Source organism: Talpa occidentalis, unplaced genomic scaffold, assembly GCF_014898055.3.
Source record: "Talpa occidentalis isolate TD23 unplaced genomic scaffold, MPIMG_talOcc4v2.1 talOcc4.8, whole genome shotgun sequence".
In the NCBI taxonomy this organism is placed as follows: Eukaryota; Metazoa; Chordata; class Mammalia; order Eulipotyphla; family Talpidae; genus Talpa; species Talpa occidentalis.
In genome coordinates, this window is record NW_023605194.1 from 91288413 (window position 1) to 91305432 (window position 17020).

The 17020-nt window shown below is 36.4% G+C and overlaps 1 protein-coding gene across 2 annotated transcripts in view; it reads left to right on the forward strand.

The window, feature by feature from the left end:
- The window catches only part of GPATCH2 (G-patch domain containing 2), a 150108-nt gene that overhangs the window by 97820 nt on the left and 35268 nt on the right, over positions 1 to 17020 (forward strand). For both annotated transcript variants that reach the window (XM_037496550.2, XM_037496551.2), the window contains exons 6-7: positions 3086 to 3153; positions 12291 to 12330. In XM_037496550.2, the coding sequence (XP_037352447.1) occupies positions 3086 to 3153; positions 12291 to 12330 (108 nt within the window). The remainder of the gene's footprint in view (positions 1 to 3085; positions 3154 to 12290; positions 12331 to 17020) is intronic.

Here is a 17020-nt window from a genome sequence, read left to right on the forward strand (position 1 = left end):
GACGAAGGAAGGAGGGTCCTCACCTAATGAATGCCCTTCTAAAAGCTATAAAAGAGGGTGCCACCTACGTAAGGGAGTTCTTGGCCTTGAGACTGCACTTTCCAAATTGCCTTGCCATTGGTGTTTTCAGTAAGCCCATTTTGTTAGTGAGATAGCTGGTTGTTTTTTATTGGAGGTTGGCAGTGTCATTTAGCTAGAATTCCCATTTACGGGAATTGGCCATACGGATTTTGATAATGGTATTTGTACAACTGTTATTAAATTCACATCTTTCACTCCTACATTTCTGCTTTCTGAGGTTGATAATTTAATTGTAAGCAACATCAAAAATCTAGTCCATTGTGGTCTTTAGTATTAGTTTATTTCATAGTCTTTGAAAAGCCAGAAGTTGATATTTTAGCTATCTGAAAAGCATCTATTTCTTTTAAATTTCAAGTTTATTTTAAAAAAAGTTAATATGTAAGAAGCATTGCTAATGAAAGGAATACTCTAAATTTATTTAGGACTAAGGTCACTGTCAGTGTAGTTGTATTTAGCAAATGAATCATAAGAATGCAGAACATACAATGTGATATCTAAGATTGTCATCAGTAAATATTGGCTAATTATATAAATGATTGCCACCAGAGTTTTGGCAAGTAACAAGAGTTGGACTGTGCAGATTAGTTTCTCATGAAGAGCAGAGTGCCTGCTTCCCTATCAAATCTTGTGGAATAAAAGCTAACAAATAAATCTTACTATGTGGATATTTTGTTGTATATTTAAAGAGATATGATTTTTTTTTTAATTTGTGATTTCTTTCTAAGACGTTTCTAAAGTGATAAAGGCATTTTTTGAGAATAATCAACATAGTTGTTTAATAGAAATTAATACTTTCCTCTGATGTTTAAAACTGGTTTATTTTTAACTCTGAATTATGAATTTTTATAAGCAATTCTTTATGACTGGGGTTTCTTGATAATGTATAATTCTTTGAATATATACTAACAGTTAATCACATTAAACATGTATTTTCAGGTTTAAAATAAACTGGAACTCCAGTGAATTCTGTATGCAGATCTGATTTGTAGATTTTGGTAAAGGGTATCCAGTCACTACAGTAGCAGTAGGTTCCCATTATAAGAACATTTCACTCCTGAGATGGACCAAGTGACCTTGACCCTGAGAAAATCATCATGCACAGATCTCAGTGTTGCTGTATTTCAATTTTTTTAAGTCTAAGTTCTGCCTATTTGCTTATCTTTCAAAGTAAAAAGAAATTGACTTGAAATAACAATAATGAATATCTGCCTCTATTTTTTAAGTGCCTTGTATTGGGTAAAATGTAAAGTTATTTAAATATGTACATTTGATACTATATATCTTTTGTGAGTTATTTTCTGCATTTGAAATTGAGCTTAAAGTTTTTAAGTAGATATAGATATGATTTCTGAGAAATACATGGTATGATTATTTCTGACTAGATTGAAAGCTTACATTTGTATTGTGGTATAAATTAGTTATAAATGCTGTTTTATTGTAGTCGGTGGCATTGTTTTCATCAGGCAATTTATCACATGGTTGTATGTGAAATTTCTTCATTTATTAAATTTCAGATTATGTATTTCAAGCCAGAGCAAGACTTAAACATTTTTTCCATAAGTGTAGCTTCAGGTAAACAAGCAATTTTAGCCCTGAAAATAGCTTCTGCTTCTGTCAACACGTTGTTTATTCTTTCTCTGAGATAAAAAGTTCAGTTTTCTGATATTTGTACCAAGATAAAGTCAGTAAACAAGATTAATATAGTGTGGAAAAGGTTGTCAGCAGCCCTGGCAAAGGAAATAAGTCGCCTGTACATAGAGCATACTGTAAACTGAATAAAAGTGTCAGGTCCACCATGAGATAATGTGATCATGAACCTCTAACAAAGCATGACATAGGCACAGTCGGCTTTTCTCAGAGCCACAGTGTAGCAAATGGATTACTGTCTTCCAGGGAGACCCACTGGAATAGCATGAAAACCTCATTTGGAGATGCGTGCGGGCTGTGGTCCTGGAGTTGAGCCGCGAGTTCACTTGTGGTGCTCAGACTGTGGGGTTATTAATGCCACAACCTCTGCATATTTGCAATATTTGCATTTTTTGGAATTCAGAGTGGATGCTGGGGTCCTTGTCACCCAGTTGATACAAGAGGAGATACATATTGGGAAGTGTTAGTTGTTCTTCAGAGATAGTTTCCGTCTCTTCCTGGCTTTCCTCTCCCCCACCTTTTTTTTGATTCTGTCCTTTAAGTGGAACTGCTGACATTATAGAGATTATAGAGGGCTTTTTGTTTTAGTTATTATTATGACAGCATGATTTAAAGCCTTTTGCTGTATATTTATGTTTAGTTGATTGTGATGTTAGGTTCATTCCTGTTTGGCGTTTGTGTTGACGACCTTCTTTTGATAAGATAGGGAAAGCTGTGAATTTTTTAATAGGAGTAGCAGGAATGTAAAAAAATACTGAACCTTTAATTCTTTGTCAACTTTTTAATTTTACTTAGAAATAAAGGAACGTTTTTCTCTTAGGTAAAATTACATTTCGTTTTATGTGAATAAACAGGTAATTTCTAATCAACTGGGAAAACTATACAGTAGACACTCCCTTGACTTAAGTTTTGTGTGTATATAAATGCCTGCGCTGTGAGACATGTTGTTATATTTAAGAATTAACCTCAAATATGTTGGGCCTCAGAAATGGCATCTGCTCAACACTAATCTAAGCAAATAAACCTTTTTTTCCCTACATATAATCAAATGTATACACAATTTAACTTATATTTGAACTGACTCTGGTATCTAGCTCATATTTTTTTTCTGTTATAAAGATACTTTAAAATAGTCTAAAGTTCTAGCAGTGGAACTACACTAGACCCAAACAAACAGAACATTCCTTACCAAATTTAAATTATACTTTTGGTCCTTGCAATTTTATCTTAGGTTGTGAGAAGTGATGTTATCATCTGAATTTTTGAGTAGATGTCCTCAAATGGAATTGCACCTATTAGTCACTGTCTTCTTACAAACTCAAATGTGATTTGATTTTGGTGTATAATCTCCTTTCAGGTGACCACATCAGGCCCCGTAAATAACAAGAGGATGGTTCACTTTTCTCCAGATTCTCATCACCATGAGTGAGTACTCATTGTGTTTATATAGCCCTGTGGAATATTCTGCAGCTTTTTTTGGGGGGGGGGAAATTGGCAGCTATTGTTACCTTTTCAGTGTATCTGTGATCTCTCCCTCATAACCTCCGTGATCTGGCTCTCTGTTCTCCCTCTACTCCCTGGATTTAGCCTCTACTTCCCTGCACTCCTGGGATTTTGCTCATGCATGCCTTCTCTCCTACCCAGATGCTTCAAGATCCTCCTTGTTGGTCAAGACTGACAAAAACCACCATTTTATCAGAATGCTCTAAATTCAAGTAACAGAATACAAAACTAACAATAGATGGAACCAAAAGTTTGTTTCTTTTCAGAACCACTCACCCATTCCTTAATTTTCATGACCAGAACTGTGTTACTTGGTAACCAATACTTTCAAAGACTACAAAGACTAGGTATCTGGCAAATTTTTTTTTAAAGATTTATTTATTTATTTATACAAGTACTGGGTACAGTCAGAAGTGTGGGAGGGTGAGAGAATTCACCAGAGCCAGAGTGGGGAGCAGAACAGGCAGACTGATGAAACACAATGCTAAGGGGAGCAGCGGACGCAACAGGAGAGGTCTGCACGCCATGTGGGACCCTCACTGGCGGCCAGGGATCAAACTGGCGCTGCAGAGGCTGCGGGCAGCTTTGCAGCCCAGTGCTCAACCACTGCGCCACCAGGGGAGGCCCATATCTAGCAAATTTTTAAATCAATCATGTTTCATGACTTGAATCTGATGCATAGTTGCCCTTAACAAAATGAGGATAAAAGGATGCTTTCGACTGGGAAGCAGCTAACAGATGTGTCCTATTCAAGCTTATTGCCACCTCCACACCCACTCTTCTCTCCACACAGACATACGGTGTGGAGTACCTTTCCTGCCTCAGCCAAAGGAGACCACTCGAAAATCTCATTCAGTCACTTTGACTCTCTCCAAATTTCATCCAGGATTTCCAAGTGGCTTGAAAATTTAATCAGATCTGGCTTTGGCTCCTTGTGGTAGATAGCCTATAAATTAGAAGTGTCTGCTACACCATACAGATGTTTGGAGGCCAGCTCTGTCAACAAGAGCTCCTATTCAGGAAATAGGCACTTAATTCTCAGTGCGCCTCCAGATGGATCCACATGGACAGGGAGTTCTCCTTGCTGCTTCTTGGAAGACTATCATTGTGATTTATACTCAAAGATTACAACTGATACATTCATGACAACAGATTTCCTTCCTTCCCCCCTCCCTCCTTCCCTCCCTCCCTCCCTTTTTGGTTCATTGAGGTATAACTGACAAAAATTGCAATATGTCTAAAGTGTACATGTGATAATCTGATATGCATACACATTGTGAAAGAATTCGCACCATCCAGTTAATTAACACATCTGTTACCTAATATTTACCTTTTTTCCCCCCGAGAACACTTATCTACTCCTAACAACTTCCCAGTGTACAATACAATAGTATTAATTATAGTCTTATACTGTGCATAAGATCCTCAGCCCTTACTCATTATAACTGAAAGTGTGAGCCCATTTATAGCCTCTCACTCTTCTGTTCCCCCATTTCCTGCTATCTATCATTCTCGTGTTTTATGAGTTTGAGGTTTGTTTAATCTGATTTTAGATTCCACATATGAGAATAACATGCAGTATTTATCTTTCTGTCTTGCTCATTTCAGTTAGTATAATGACCTATAGATTTATCCACGTTGAGATATACATGCATTTGCATTTTCTTTATCTGCTCCTCTGTCAATGGATGCTTAGGTTGTTTCCACATCTTGGCTATTATGAATGATGCTTCAGCAAACATGGGGGTGCGGATATCTTCAAGATAGTGATTTCATTTCCCTTGGCCGTATATGCCAAAGTAGCATTGCTCATGGTAATGAGTATGGTATGGTAGGTCTATTCCTAAGTTCTTAAAGAATCGTTCTACTGTTTTCCATAGTGAATGCACCAGTTTTCACTGCAGTGCACAAGGCTTCCCTTTTCTCCACATCCTCACAGCATTTGTCATTGCTTGTCTTTGTGACAGCAGACATCCTAATATAATAGGTATGAGGTGATAGCCCATCGTGGTACTGGTTTACGTTTCCTTGAGGATGAGCAATGTTCAGCACCTTTTCATCTACCTGTTCACCATATATATGACTTATTTGGAAAAATATCTATTCAGATCCTTTGCTCACTATTTTTTTTTTAAAGATTTATTTTATTTATACAAGAGCCAGGGTACAGGCCAGAGGCGAGAGGATTCACCAGAGACAGGTACAGGTACAGGAGGGTGAGAGGATTCACCAGAGACAAGTGGGGAACAGAACAGGCAGACTGACTGAAATACACTGCTGAGGGGAGCAGCGGGAGAGACAGGAGAGGTCTGCTCGCCATGTGGGTTGCTCTGAGGCCAGTGGGGATTGAACCGGCACTGCAGAGGCTGTGGACAGCTTCACAGCACTGCGCTTAACCGCCTACGCTACCAGGGAGGCCCTCACTTTTTTTTTTTTAAAGATTTATTTACTATATAAGAACTGGGATAGAGGCCTGAGGCGTGGGAGGGTGAGGGAATTCACCAGAGACAGAGCAGGGAGCAGAATGGGCAGATGACCAAAAGCACTGCTGAGGGGGGCAGCGGGCAAAACAGGAGAGGTCTGCCACGCCATGTGGGTATCTCCCTGGCTGGCCGGGAATCAAACCGGCATTGCAGAGGCTGCGGACCGCTTCACAGTGCTGCACTCAACCCGCTGTGCCACCCGGAAGGCCCTCCTTTCCTCACTTTTTAACTGGATTACTTGGATTTTTGCTATTGAGTTTTATGAGTTCCCTATATATTTTGATATTAACACCTTATTAGATGTGTGGTTTGCAAGTATTTTCACCCATCCATAGGATGCTTTTTCATTTTGTTAATGGTTTCCTTTCCATTAGTAGTACCATTTGTTTATTTTTGCTTTTGTTGCTCTTGCATTGGGTATCAAAAATAATAATAATAATAACAATTGCCAAGGCCATCAAGTTACCCCTTGTGTTTTTTTCTAGGAGTCTAAGGCTTTCAGGTCTTAGATTCAGGTCTTTTTTTTTTTTTTTTTTTAAGATTTATTTATTTATGCATACAAGAGCTGGGGTACAGGCCAGAAGTGTGGGAAGGTGAGAGGATTCACAAGAGACAGAGTGGGGAACAGAAGAGGCAGATTGACTGAAAACACTGCCGAGGGGAGCAGCGGGAGAGTCTGGAGAGGCCTGCTGTGCCATATGGGTTGCGCCCTGGCCGGCTGGGGATCCAGCTTTTGCTGCAGAGGCTTCTGGATAACTTCATAGTGCTGTGCTTAACCCCTTGCACCACCAGGAAGGCCCAGATTCAGATCTTTTAATTTGAGTTGATTTCTGTGCATGGTTTAAGATAGGTGTCTAGTTTCTCTCTTTTGCATGTGACCAGTTTTCCCAGTACCATTTATTGAGGAGACTAACCCTTTCTCCATCATATAGTTTTCATTCTTTTATCATAAATTAATGGACCATATATGCATGGGTTTATTTCTGGGCTCTATTCTTTTCCATTATCAGTTTTTTCTTTTTAGTCCCAGCTATCGTGTTTTGATTGTTATAGCTTTCTAATACTTAGGTTGAATATTTCTATACTTGCATTGAACCTGTGGATTACTTTGAACATCTTGACAATATTAATTCTTCCAATCCTTAAACATGATATATCTTTCTATTTATTTGAGTCCTTTTTCATCTCCTTCATTAATGTTTTCTAGTTTCCAGTGTACGAGTGTTTCACCGTCTTGATAAAAATTATCCCCAGGTATTTTATTTCTTTATGATGCAACAGAGAGATACTCTGGGGAAGGTATAACTAGAACCCTAATTATATTAACCATAGCTCCCATTAAGTCTAGCTTCTATGCCACCACTGCCTCCTTCCATGTAAGAGTTCCCACACTTGGTTTCCCAACCTTCAGCTTCCTAGTTATGAGACTTTCCTTCAAATTAAATGGTAATTTGTAAGCTGAAACCCCTTCTCTTAGCAAATCTATATTTTCCTGTCTCTCTTCAGACCTATCCTTTGCCTAGGTATTCTTTATGTAGGTAGGGAATATGAGGAAGGTGCTTGGTAGGCCTTACTTACTCTATAAATGTCTTATAAGGGGACATCATAGGATATAACTGTGTGTGATTTTATTTAACAAGGAAACAATTTTCACACACAGATAAACACAGGCATGAGCACATGGTGTCCCAACTGAGTTTCCCAACACCTTTCTCTATAGTTTAAAAACTGACCATATTCTGCTTCATTTTTTGTCCTTCATTGTCCTAGGGGCAAGCCCAGTATCTGAAAGTCTCCTAATACTCCTTTAATAGAAGATTGTAATTGTGCAGACATACAACTCCACACAGCCTGCTGCCCTTCTTTCATTCATCCTGTCTCCTGTTGTAAAGTCAGGCACATGGGTGTGTGCTACACAGAATGTGGCAGCACCTAATAGCAGAACAGACAAGGCATTTACTGCCTCAGAATGTACAAGTCTCCAAGATACACAGTAACCAGTAGCTTTTAGGGCATCAAGATTCAGATCTTTCTTCCACATACATGCTTTTTCTGAAAATCATTAGCCCAGGTTATTCTGCTGATTCTTGCTTTTCTTCTACTTTAGAGAAAAGGAAGACACCCCATCACCACCACCACATGCTGATCTTACTTTGGCACATTGTCCTATGTTCTGGGTTTTTTTTTTGGTTTTTTTTGTTTTTAATTCATGGTTGAGATTTAGATTCTAAAGTACCTAATTGGATACGTTTAGATTCACGGTGATCAAAGTGATATTTAGAGTCCAACATATATTTTAGAATTAAAAATGGTTGACTACCTGTCTTGTCAAGAACACTTTCACAAAACATAACAGAACATCCTAGAACTAATGTTTTAAACAAATAGTGGATTAGTTCACTGACTTAATCACATAAAAGTAGTCAATTCCAGGGCTGTTGAGATGGCAGCTACAGTATATACTATACTTCCTTTAAGAAATCTTTGGTTTCAGGCCTCCCCGGTGGCGCAGAGGTTGAGCGCTGGGTTGCGAAGCTGCCCGCAGCCTCTGCGGCGCCCGTTCGATCCCCGGCTGCTCCCCAGCCACCGGAGGAGGGTCCTGCATGGCTCGCAGACCTCTCCTGCCGCCCGCTGCTCCCCTCAGCAGTGTACTTCGGTCCTTCTGCCTGCTCTGCTCCCCGCTCTGGCTCTGGTGAATCCTCTCACCCTCCCGCGCTTCTGACTGTACCCAGTGCTTGTATCAATCAATCAATCAATCAATCAGTCAATCTTGTATAAATAAATAAATAAATAAATCTTAAAAAAAAAAAAAAAAGAAAAGAAAGAAATCTTTGGTTTCTTACCTCCCCAAATTCCCATCAGCAATTCTCTACACCTTTAATTTTTCTTTTTTAGGTTTTTGTTTTCTGTTCAGTTATAGTATGTGCTACCTCACTCTTTAAATATAGTTATTATATAAATGCTTTAGTTCCCTTAAGGGGCTATGAATTTGCCAAGCTCAGTAGCTTTGTCCAGTTCTTCTCAAAGTTTCTCATGGTATGCAGCACACACATCAAATCCTAGGCTCCCAGGTCAAGTTTATCAAATTCTACTCCTGGCTAGGGCTGGAAAGACATACTCCTTCCTGATACTGGCATAAGAGCACAGAGACAGTGTGCATTAACTGTGGTTTTGGGTAATCCTGACTGTATTTGCCTCAGAGCTATAATAACCTGTAGCCTGTAACCTGTAATGGAAAATAATTATTAAATATTTAGAAACTCCTAATTGGATAGTAAGCACTACTCTTACTTTCACTCAGTTAATCACTATTCCTAAGTCAATATTTAATTTGCTTTGGAAGATCATCTCTAAAAACAGTCTGACATAGGGATGTCTAAAATAGAGTTTCAAACTTAAAAATAGATTTTAATAAGTGGGGGAAATATTTTACAGGTTCTAAAACAATAATATTGAGGAATTTTCAGTTCTGAAACCATGTAGCTGTATGGTCTCATGTTTACCAAACTTTATGGTACCTAGAAATGACTCTTCCAGAAAAATACAGCTACTGAGCAAGGCATGGAAAAGGATGCTTTTAGAATTAATAGAACATCACTCAGCATGGTGCTCAGTGTGGAGAAGCTCACTTCACTGAAAGTTCTCAGGTTGGTCTATGAAAATAGTGGAGATAGGTCAATAAAAATGTAAAAATGACATTTTAAAATAATTTCCATTGTAGAAAAATTACTGACAGAAATTTGTTGAACAGTCAACTTTGCTGCCTACATGTCTGAATTTGGAGCCTTAGGTTTTAGGGGCAAACTAACATGCTTTGTATAGATATTAAAAAACCTTGCAGAGTTTCATAATGATGAAAATATGATTACTTTAATAAAATAACAGATAAAATAATTCTTTTACCTACCATTTACCATCTAATAATTATTCCCTTGGAAAACTTAGATCTACATTTAAAGTCTAATCATTAATGTATGATAGGTTTCTTTTAATAGGAAATTGTTAACCCAGATAAACTAAATGTTTATTAAAATTACTAACAGAGAGGTACACAAAAGTCACAGTACTCTCAATCTAACTAAAATAGAGAATTTAGTGCTTATTTTCTGTGTGTAAAAATAACATGTTTAGTTTTGAAATTCACATGTAACCATTCTGTTGACCTCCTGGAAATACATATATTAAAATGTGAAAAATAAAATTAATAAATTACTGCCTGTTTTTTAGTAGTTAAGGCATTAAATGGGGGCCTTGTTCACTCCACCTGCATTTAAGTACAATTATTTAAATTGTACCAGAATTTTTTCTTTTCTTTTTCAATCACTTCTTAAATGCTTGTTTTAAATTGAGCAGACTTAGTTTATTAATTGATTTTAAATTGGTATTTATAGTTTTCTTTAATTTCCTTTTAAACTGCAGGATATTTACCTGAGAAATTGAATGTAAATGAAAACTTACTTTAAATGCACACCAGAAGCTACTTGTAATCCTATGATGAATTCCTTTATAAAGCAAATATTCACCCTTTATTTTATCTTTTGTGTAAATATCGAGTTTGCTTAAAGCAAGATTTGCCTGGATTAAAGGTTATGTTCATTGGGAATACTTGCACGCTTTGAAATTTAGCAACTCTTGCTGCATAGTGAAAGTGGCTTTAACTTCAGGTTGAGATAAATAAGATATACTGGATCAATTGCTGCTCTGATTTACTGTAATTCCCTTGGGTAGGTCTTTTAGCTTACATATGTCTTAATTTTTACTTATGGAATAAGGATAATAAGTCATATTTTATATACGACTTTTAAAAAAAGTGCTTATGTAAAATACAGAATGATTATTAAACTAGCTATCAAACATCTCAAGGCGCTGAAGATGTTTCATTGTATAGTGTGGTGTATTTTATTTTATTTTTATTTGCACCAGTCTCTTCAATGTTTTTTACTACTTCTCTTAAGCATTGCTATACCCCATTGTATAGATAATCTTACTTTTCTAAAAGTCACACACTACTCCACACAAGCAAAACTCAAATAAAGAAACAAGTGTATTAAGCATCATTATGTCTTTGATTAACATGCTAACCTTGTTCTGAGTTCGTATAAATATTATCTATAAGCACTGGTATCTTTACTGATATTTGGGAATAAATAGTTACTGCAGAAACTCACAGAATAAAAATTGAGTTCTTACTTACGTTGTGTACCATGGGTGAAGAAAAATTCTTTTAAAAACCTACTATGTGCCAGTTTCTTAGTCTTGTGCAAGCCTTCCAACACAATAAGAGAGGTGGGGTTAATTTTATTTTACAGATGAGGAATAAACCAAGACTTAGAAAATAAAAGTGTTATAATTTGTCAGAGTTCACTTCTCTGGTAAGCAGCAGAACTTGTATCCAATCTTAGATCTTTCTGATTCTAAAACCCATGATTAGGCAACCACACTAAGCTGAACTTCTGGATTTACGTTTGTCACTTAATAAAAGAAATGAAATTGAGAAGGGCCCCTTAAGCATTGCTGTAGAATAAACTTTTTGTGTCATAGAAAAGTTAGTGAATGAGGAATATCATCACATCCTTGTCAAAGAACTTAACATCAGAGCCTCATTTCTGCATTAGGAACATGAAAATAACCTTGTAAGTTATTTGTAAGGGTAGGAAATAACATATGTCATATATCTAAAATGAACTTGTTACATAGAGGTACTCGTTACTGTTCATTGAAAATAAGATGGTCATTATATAGATACATTATACATAATAGCATAAATAATAATAAAATAACATTGCATGGCTCCTCATGATTGTAGTGTTTTCAGTTTTGCCACAGTGCCTCAATTTCCTGGTCTGTTATGTTGACAATGAGTTTTTATACAGACTACCTCTAGATTTAGAAAATGGTAACAACTGCCCTGGTCCACCTGATAGGCCAGTATGACTGTCTAAGGGGCAACTGAAACAGTATGGAGGGGGTGCGGTGCAGGCAGGGTAAGGCTGCACCCCACTGTGCCATGACTAGTGTTGAACTTCTCTGTTGGAATCCAGTTTGTTATAACTCTAGAAGGAAGGGTTCAAGGTTCCTTTAGCCGAGGCTCCAGAATTCACATGGAGGGCTTTAAGTGAATTTTCCTGGGGGCCTTGCCAGAGGTTATAATATTCCTGAATTTTTACTGTTTTGTTTTTTTTTTTTAAAACTCCAACAATCAAAAGGTCATAATTTGTTGTAATGATGCTATAATTAAATTGTGGTAGCTGATAGCATTTTAGAGTTTATAACCAGAATTGATTCTTAAAATGAATACAGTCCCAGCAGTTTATGTTAACATAATTAAATGGAAATGTAATTCTGAGTTTGCTTATTAAATTGAAAATTACTGGGTTATAAGCACTCTTGCATTTCTGTCAAAATTGGTGTATGTCTACAAGTACATGAAACATCCATTAAAATAAAGCATATTTAAGGCTGGGTTGCTGGTTGCTGGTGGCAAATACATTTCTTAAAACTCTTGCAGATTGATGGTGTGAAAAACATATGCTTTCTGGAAGGTCTATGCTAACTGCTTTTCTCTTTCCTCTGCAGCCATTGGTTTAGCCCTGGGGCTAGGACAGAGCATGGCCAGGTAAGGAATTTTTTAAGGCACTGGGAAGTTAGTCTCTTTCAAATATTAACTATTTCCTTTCCGGACCATAGATCTGCTTTATGGGAAAGAATATAAACCTCAGTTTATTTAAAAAGGCGTTAACTGCACCAGTGCTTAATACCTGGACCAAATCAATGGTCTTCAAGGATCTGAGTTCTGACTGCCTCCCTCTGCAGTCAGCCTTGTCCCCTCCAGGGAAAGACTCTGAAGTCACTTGTTTGTAGGACTTCAGCATTTGTATTTATTTTACACAAAGTTGAGGTATCCAAAGAGGACAGATGCTTAAAAATTGGTTTGTATTAAACATAAGTCCAACCAGCAAGAGATCATTTTTATTTTTGAGGCTTAGAAGGTAGAGATAGTTTCTTGCAACTGTGTCATATTTCTAGGTGAGTTTATTTTTATTTCCTCTTAGTATGCATGACAGCACAATGGCTAGTTGACTTAGCAAGAACTTGAATTCATTTCAGTTAACTTTACATATAAAATAAGTATCTCTTTGTTCCTTTAATGTACTCTCTCCAGAGCATGCTTAAGTAAATAAGGACTGGAATTTCTGATAAGTTTTAAGACGTAGTTTGTGTTCTATAGCCTTACTAAGTTTTTTTCATTAGGTATTACAAAGTTATTTTTTCAAGTGGCTCAAAAATCTGTGTAAGGATTACCTTTAAATATATGAGAATGATAGACATCAACTCCACAGTGATCATTTCTTCTAAGAGGGAGGGAGGTAAACAGGTAGAGAGAAGGTCTTGCTTGGCAATGGTAATTGGTAAGATTACTGTGTGGGTGATGTTTTATTTCTTAAGCTTGGCAACAGGTGCAGAGTTGGCTGCATTTACCATAGTTCTTTTTACTTACGAAAAGAAGGTGCAAAGAACTTCACTATAAATTATGCTGTATTTCTTAACGCACAAGAACCTTATTAAGGGAAAATAACTTGCAAGTTCAGTTACAGTGAATTTGTTAACGTACCTTTGTCCATGAGAGCAATATGCCCCTTTAAAGATACAGCTCACATGAATAATAGAATATGTACCACTGTTTCTAGAGACTTAGTAATTAACTAGGCTAAGTGACATCTGTGAAATGTTGAACTTACTCACAATGCAAAAATTAGACTTTCTACTTTCCCAAGTGATTCATATCCTTCTGTGTACATATGTACATTAAGATTCTGCTTCTAGTAATAGCCTGTATCAGGGTATAGATTATCCCAAAATACTTTTTTCCCCTCCAGATTTCTTAATGTTTTACCCTTTAGAATTAGAGGCATGGATGACAGTGTAGCTGGTTGCTTCCAGCTAAGCTTTCTCTCGGCAGTTGTTGACTTAATTTTTAAGATTAAGTTGATAAGAAATTTTTAAAAATTTTTTAAAATCTTTGATCAATGTCTAAATCAATATTTGCTTATAAGGTAATACACTATTTCAGATATTTATGTCGACTATATAGCCTATTCACTGATAAATGCAGGTAATTCTTGTTCCTTACAGTAGTTGTGTTCTGGAAAGTTGACTTGAACACTAAAGTGGTGAATACTGAGACTTTGCTCTTGGGGAAGATGCAGGGCTGGGTCTCTGTGAGTCTGGTCACACAGTTTTCCATACCTGATTAATACTCAGCTTTGTGTGCTGTGCATCTCTGACTAAACGCAGCTTATTCTATATCATTGGTTCATTAATACTGAACTCAGGGCCAGTGGCGCTCTAACCTGCACCTGAATGAAGCTTATCTAACGTGCATTTTCTCCACAAGACCCATCACAACCTTCTTGCACTTAGGATCACTAGATAGCACTTCAGAACTGTGCTCTGGACCTTTTTAAAAGCAATGAAATCACCAGCTAGAACACAGACATGCAAAAAACATAGCACTAAATAGATGAGAAACAGGCACTTGTTTATAGCATAAGAACAAAATCCAACATCACTTCCTAGAACCTAGGCTGGGAACAAGTGTTATAGGAGGCTCACATTTGTACTACTCTGCACGTGTCTGGGAATGAATGCAAAAATGCCAGAAGTGTGAAGTTTGGCATTACAAATAAATTTTAGCAAACAGATCAACCCACAAATACAGAATCTGTGAATAATGAAGATTAACTGTACATATACCTATGCATACCAATACATGTACAGAATATTTAACATTTTAAGGGTCAAAATATTTTAGTTCAACTTAGACCATTGCTATTAAATTAATATATCAATATTATATTTCATCTATTATATATATTAGATTAGATTAATATATATTACATTATATTGTTATTATATAACCCAGTAACTATTGGCTAAATCTCGGTGCAAGTGAGGAAATGCGAGACTATGAAGAAATATAAAATCCTTCAATATAGTTGATGGATAAGTGGCTCTTCACATGCATGATCACCTTTGATTTTTTCCATAAATAACTAATTACTCTATTAGCCCTCCATCTTTTGGAATCCCATCCCTCAGTCCTTTTCTCCTACCTTATGATTCCTCTTAGTGCTAAAATCCATTTCCATGTACACCAGGCATAGTTATGGTTCCTTTACTATGCATTTATTAAATAAATATAATCTGCTAACCATTATATTTCAGATACTCTGCTTTTGTAAAAAAGGAATTTAAAATATTTACAAATAACAGCAAAATTTTCCCCCTGGGGGGGTGTAATCTGGGGCAGAAAAACCATAATCACAGTGTGTTGATTGATGTTTGAGGAAGGCCCTGAAGTGGATTCTATCCTGGGCCCAGCAGAGAAATGTCAGTTTGTTCAGGTAGAAGGGAGGAGGGAGAGGTACTGTATGAAGCATCATTTCTTCATTACTTTTTTTGTTTTTCGTCCTTGAACATCTTATGATTTGACATTTTGACTGAGTTTACTGGTATCTTAATGAGTCATAGATCATAGTTTAGGTATTAATTCATTCTCCTTTTAAGGTTGAGGGAACTGAGAGGCCAAGTGTGAAGAGACTTGAAAATTATTTTGCAGATATTTGAGGACTTGCCTGAAAAGTAACTTCTAATAGAAACACTCCTGAGCTTGCATGCCTTGCAAATATCAGGTAGTGAAGAGACGATTGCTGTGGAATGAAAATTCTGCTCTTTGCGTTTTCCTGTTGTCTGAAGGATTTGAAACTTAATAATCTTGTAAAAGTATCATGAATAGCCACAGAGATTCTTAGCTTCCTGTCTATGACTGTAAAAACCATTACCCACAGCAGCACTTCTCCCTGGTTTAAAAATTCAGCCATTTTCTCAATCATACATAACTTTTATAAACCTCACAATGTACTAGGTTTTATATTTATGAGTTTTAATGTAATTCTTATACAAGTCATGTTTAATATACACCTGCAGGTCACTAATAAGGAAATTGTATCTCCGTTGGACCTAAGTCCAGCAATCTGAAAGTTGGAAGGTAAGAAGCACTTCGCACCATATTCAAAAGTTCTATTTTTAATCAAAGTTGACGTTATTGAGTCAGAACCCTGAAAAGTAACCTCACTTGTGACACTGATAGGAGTCTCATGAGACAGAAAAAAAAAAAAAATCACAGGAAGAATGAAGCATTTTGCAAAACCTGATGAGCTACTCTTGCTTCTTATCTTAGTTCAGAGTTCAAGAATTTTTGTGTCTTTTCCCATTTTGTTGACCTGATCCTATCTCCCTATTTTTGTTCTTTGAGACACAGCAGAAACATGAGACTGTTTCAAATACGAATAATATATTCTCTCATCTACTATCATGCTGGATTAATTTTCCCCTCTTTGCCCTTAGGAAGATGAAGTTTCCCATTTTAACATCTTAGATTTATGACCCAGAGATTTGAATCTGTATTTTTTTAATGGAGTTTGTTTATAAATTTCCAAAACCACATCTAGATTCATAATTTTACTGATCAAGTGATATAATTTTGTGATAACTCTTTTCTGTAGGTACGTTGTCTTAAGTAATTCCAATATTTGTCTCTTTTCATTTATGAATTGCTTCAAAACTATGAATTTGAGAAATTGTCATGTGAATCTTTGAGGAAGAACTTTACCGCCAGCACTCACAGCAGCTGCTATCTCTTTGAGTTCATCCAGGAGGTGATCTCTCTGAGAACTGTCCAAACCTAGTGGATACATCCTCATATTTTTTTGGTCCAATAGTTGTATTTTTCTAAATTTTAGTATGATATTCTTACTTTAGAACATTGTTTGAGATTTTGAGTTCTTTGTTTTAATGCCTCAGCAATAATGTTCACATATAGAGAAGTTAGTTTCTACTACTAATTTAAGGTAGCAGTAGAGATCTCATCATGTCCCCGCTCACTATCTGTGTCACAAATGTTGGTTTATGTGTGTGTGTTGGTTTATATATATATATATATATATATATATATATACACACACACACACACACATACACTTAAAAGCACTAGACTTAGAAATGCCAAAGTCATTAATTGCTCTACTTTCAGGAACAATTTTGTTTTCATGGTACGAAGTGTTTCTAAATTGAAACACTTTCAGATTAATGGACTTAAGATAAAGGTTTGTTATTTTCTATAAGTAGTAATAAAGCGTTATGACTACAGCTACATATCAGAAACTGGATTTCACTCCATTTGTTTTTATCTTATTATTCATTCATTCAACAAACATTTATTGAGCACAAAAGTGTTTCAGACATCT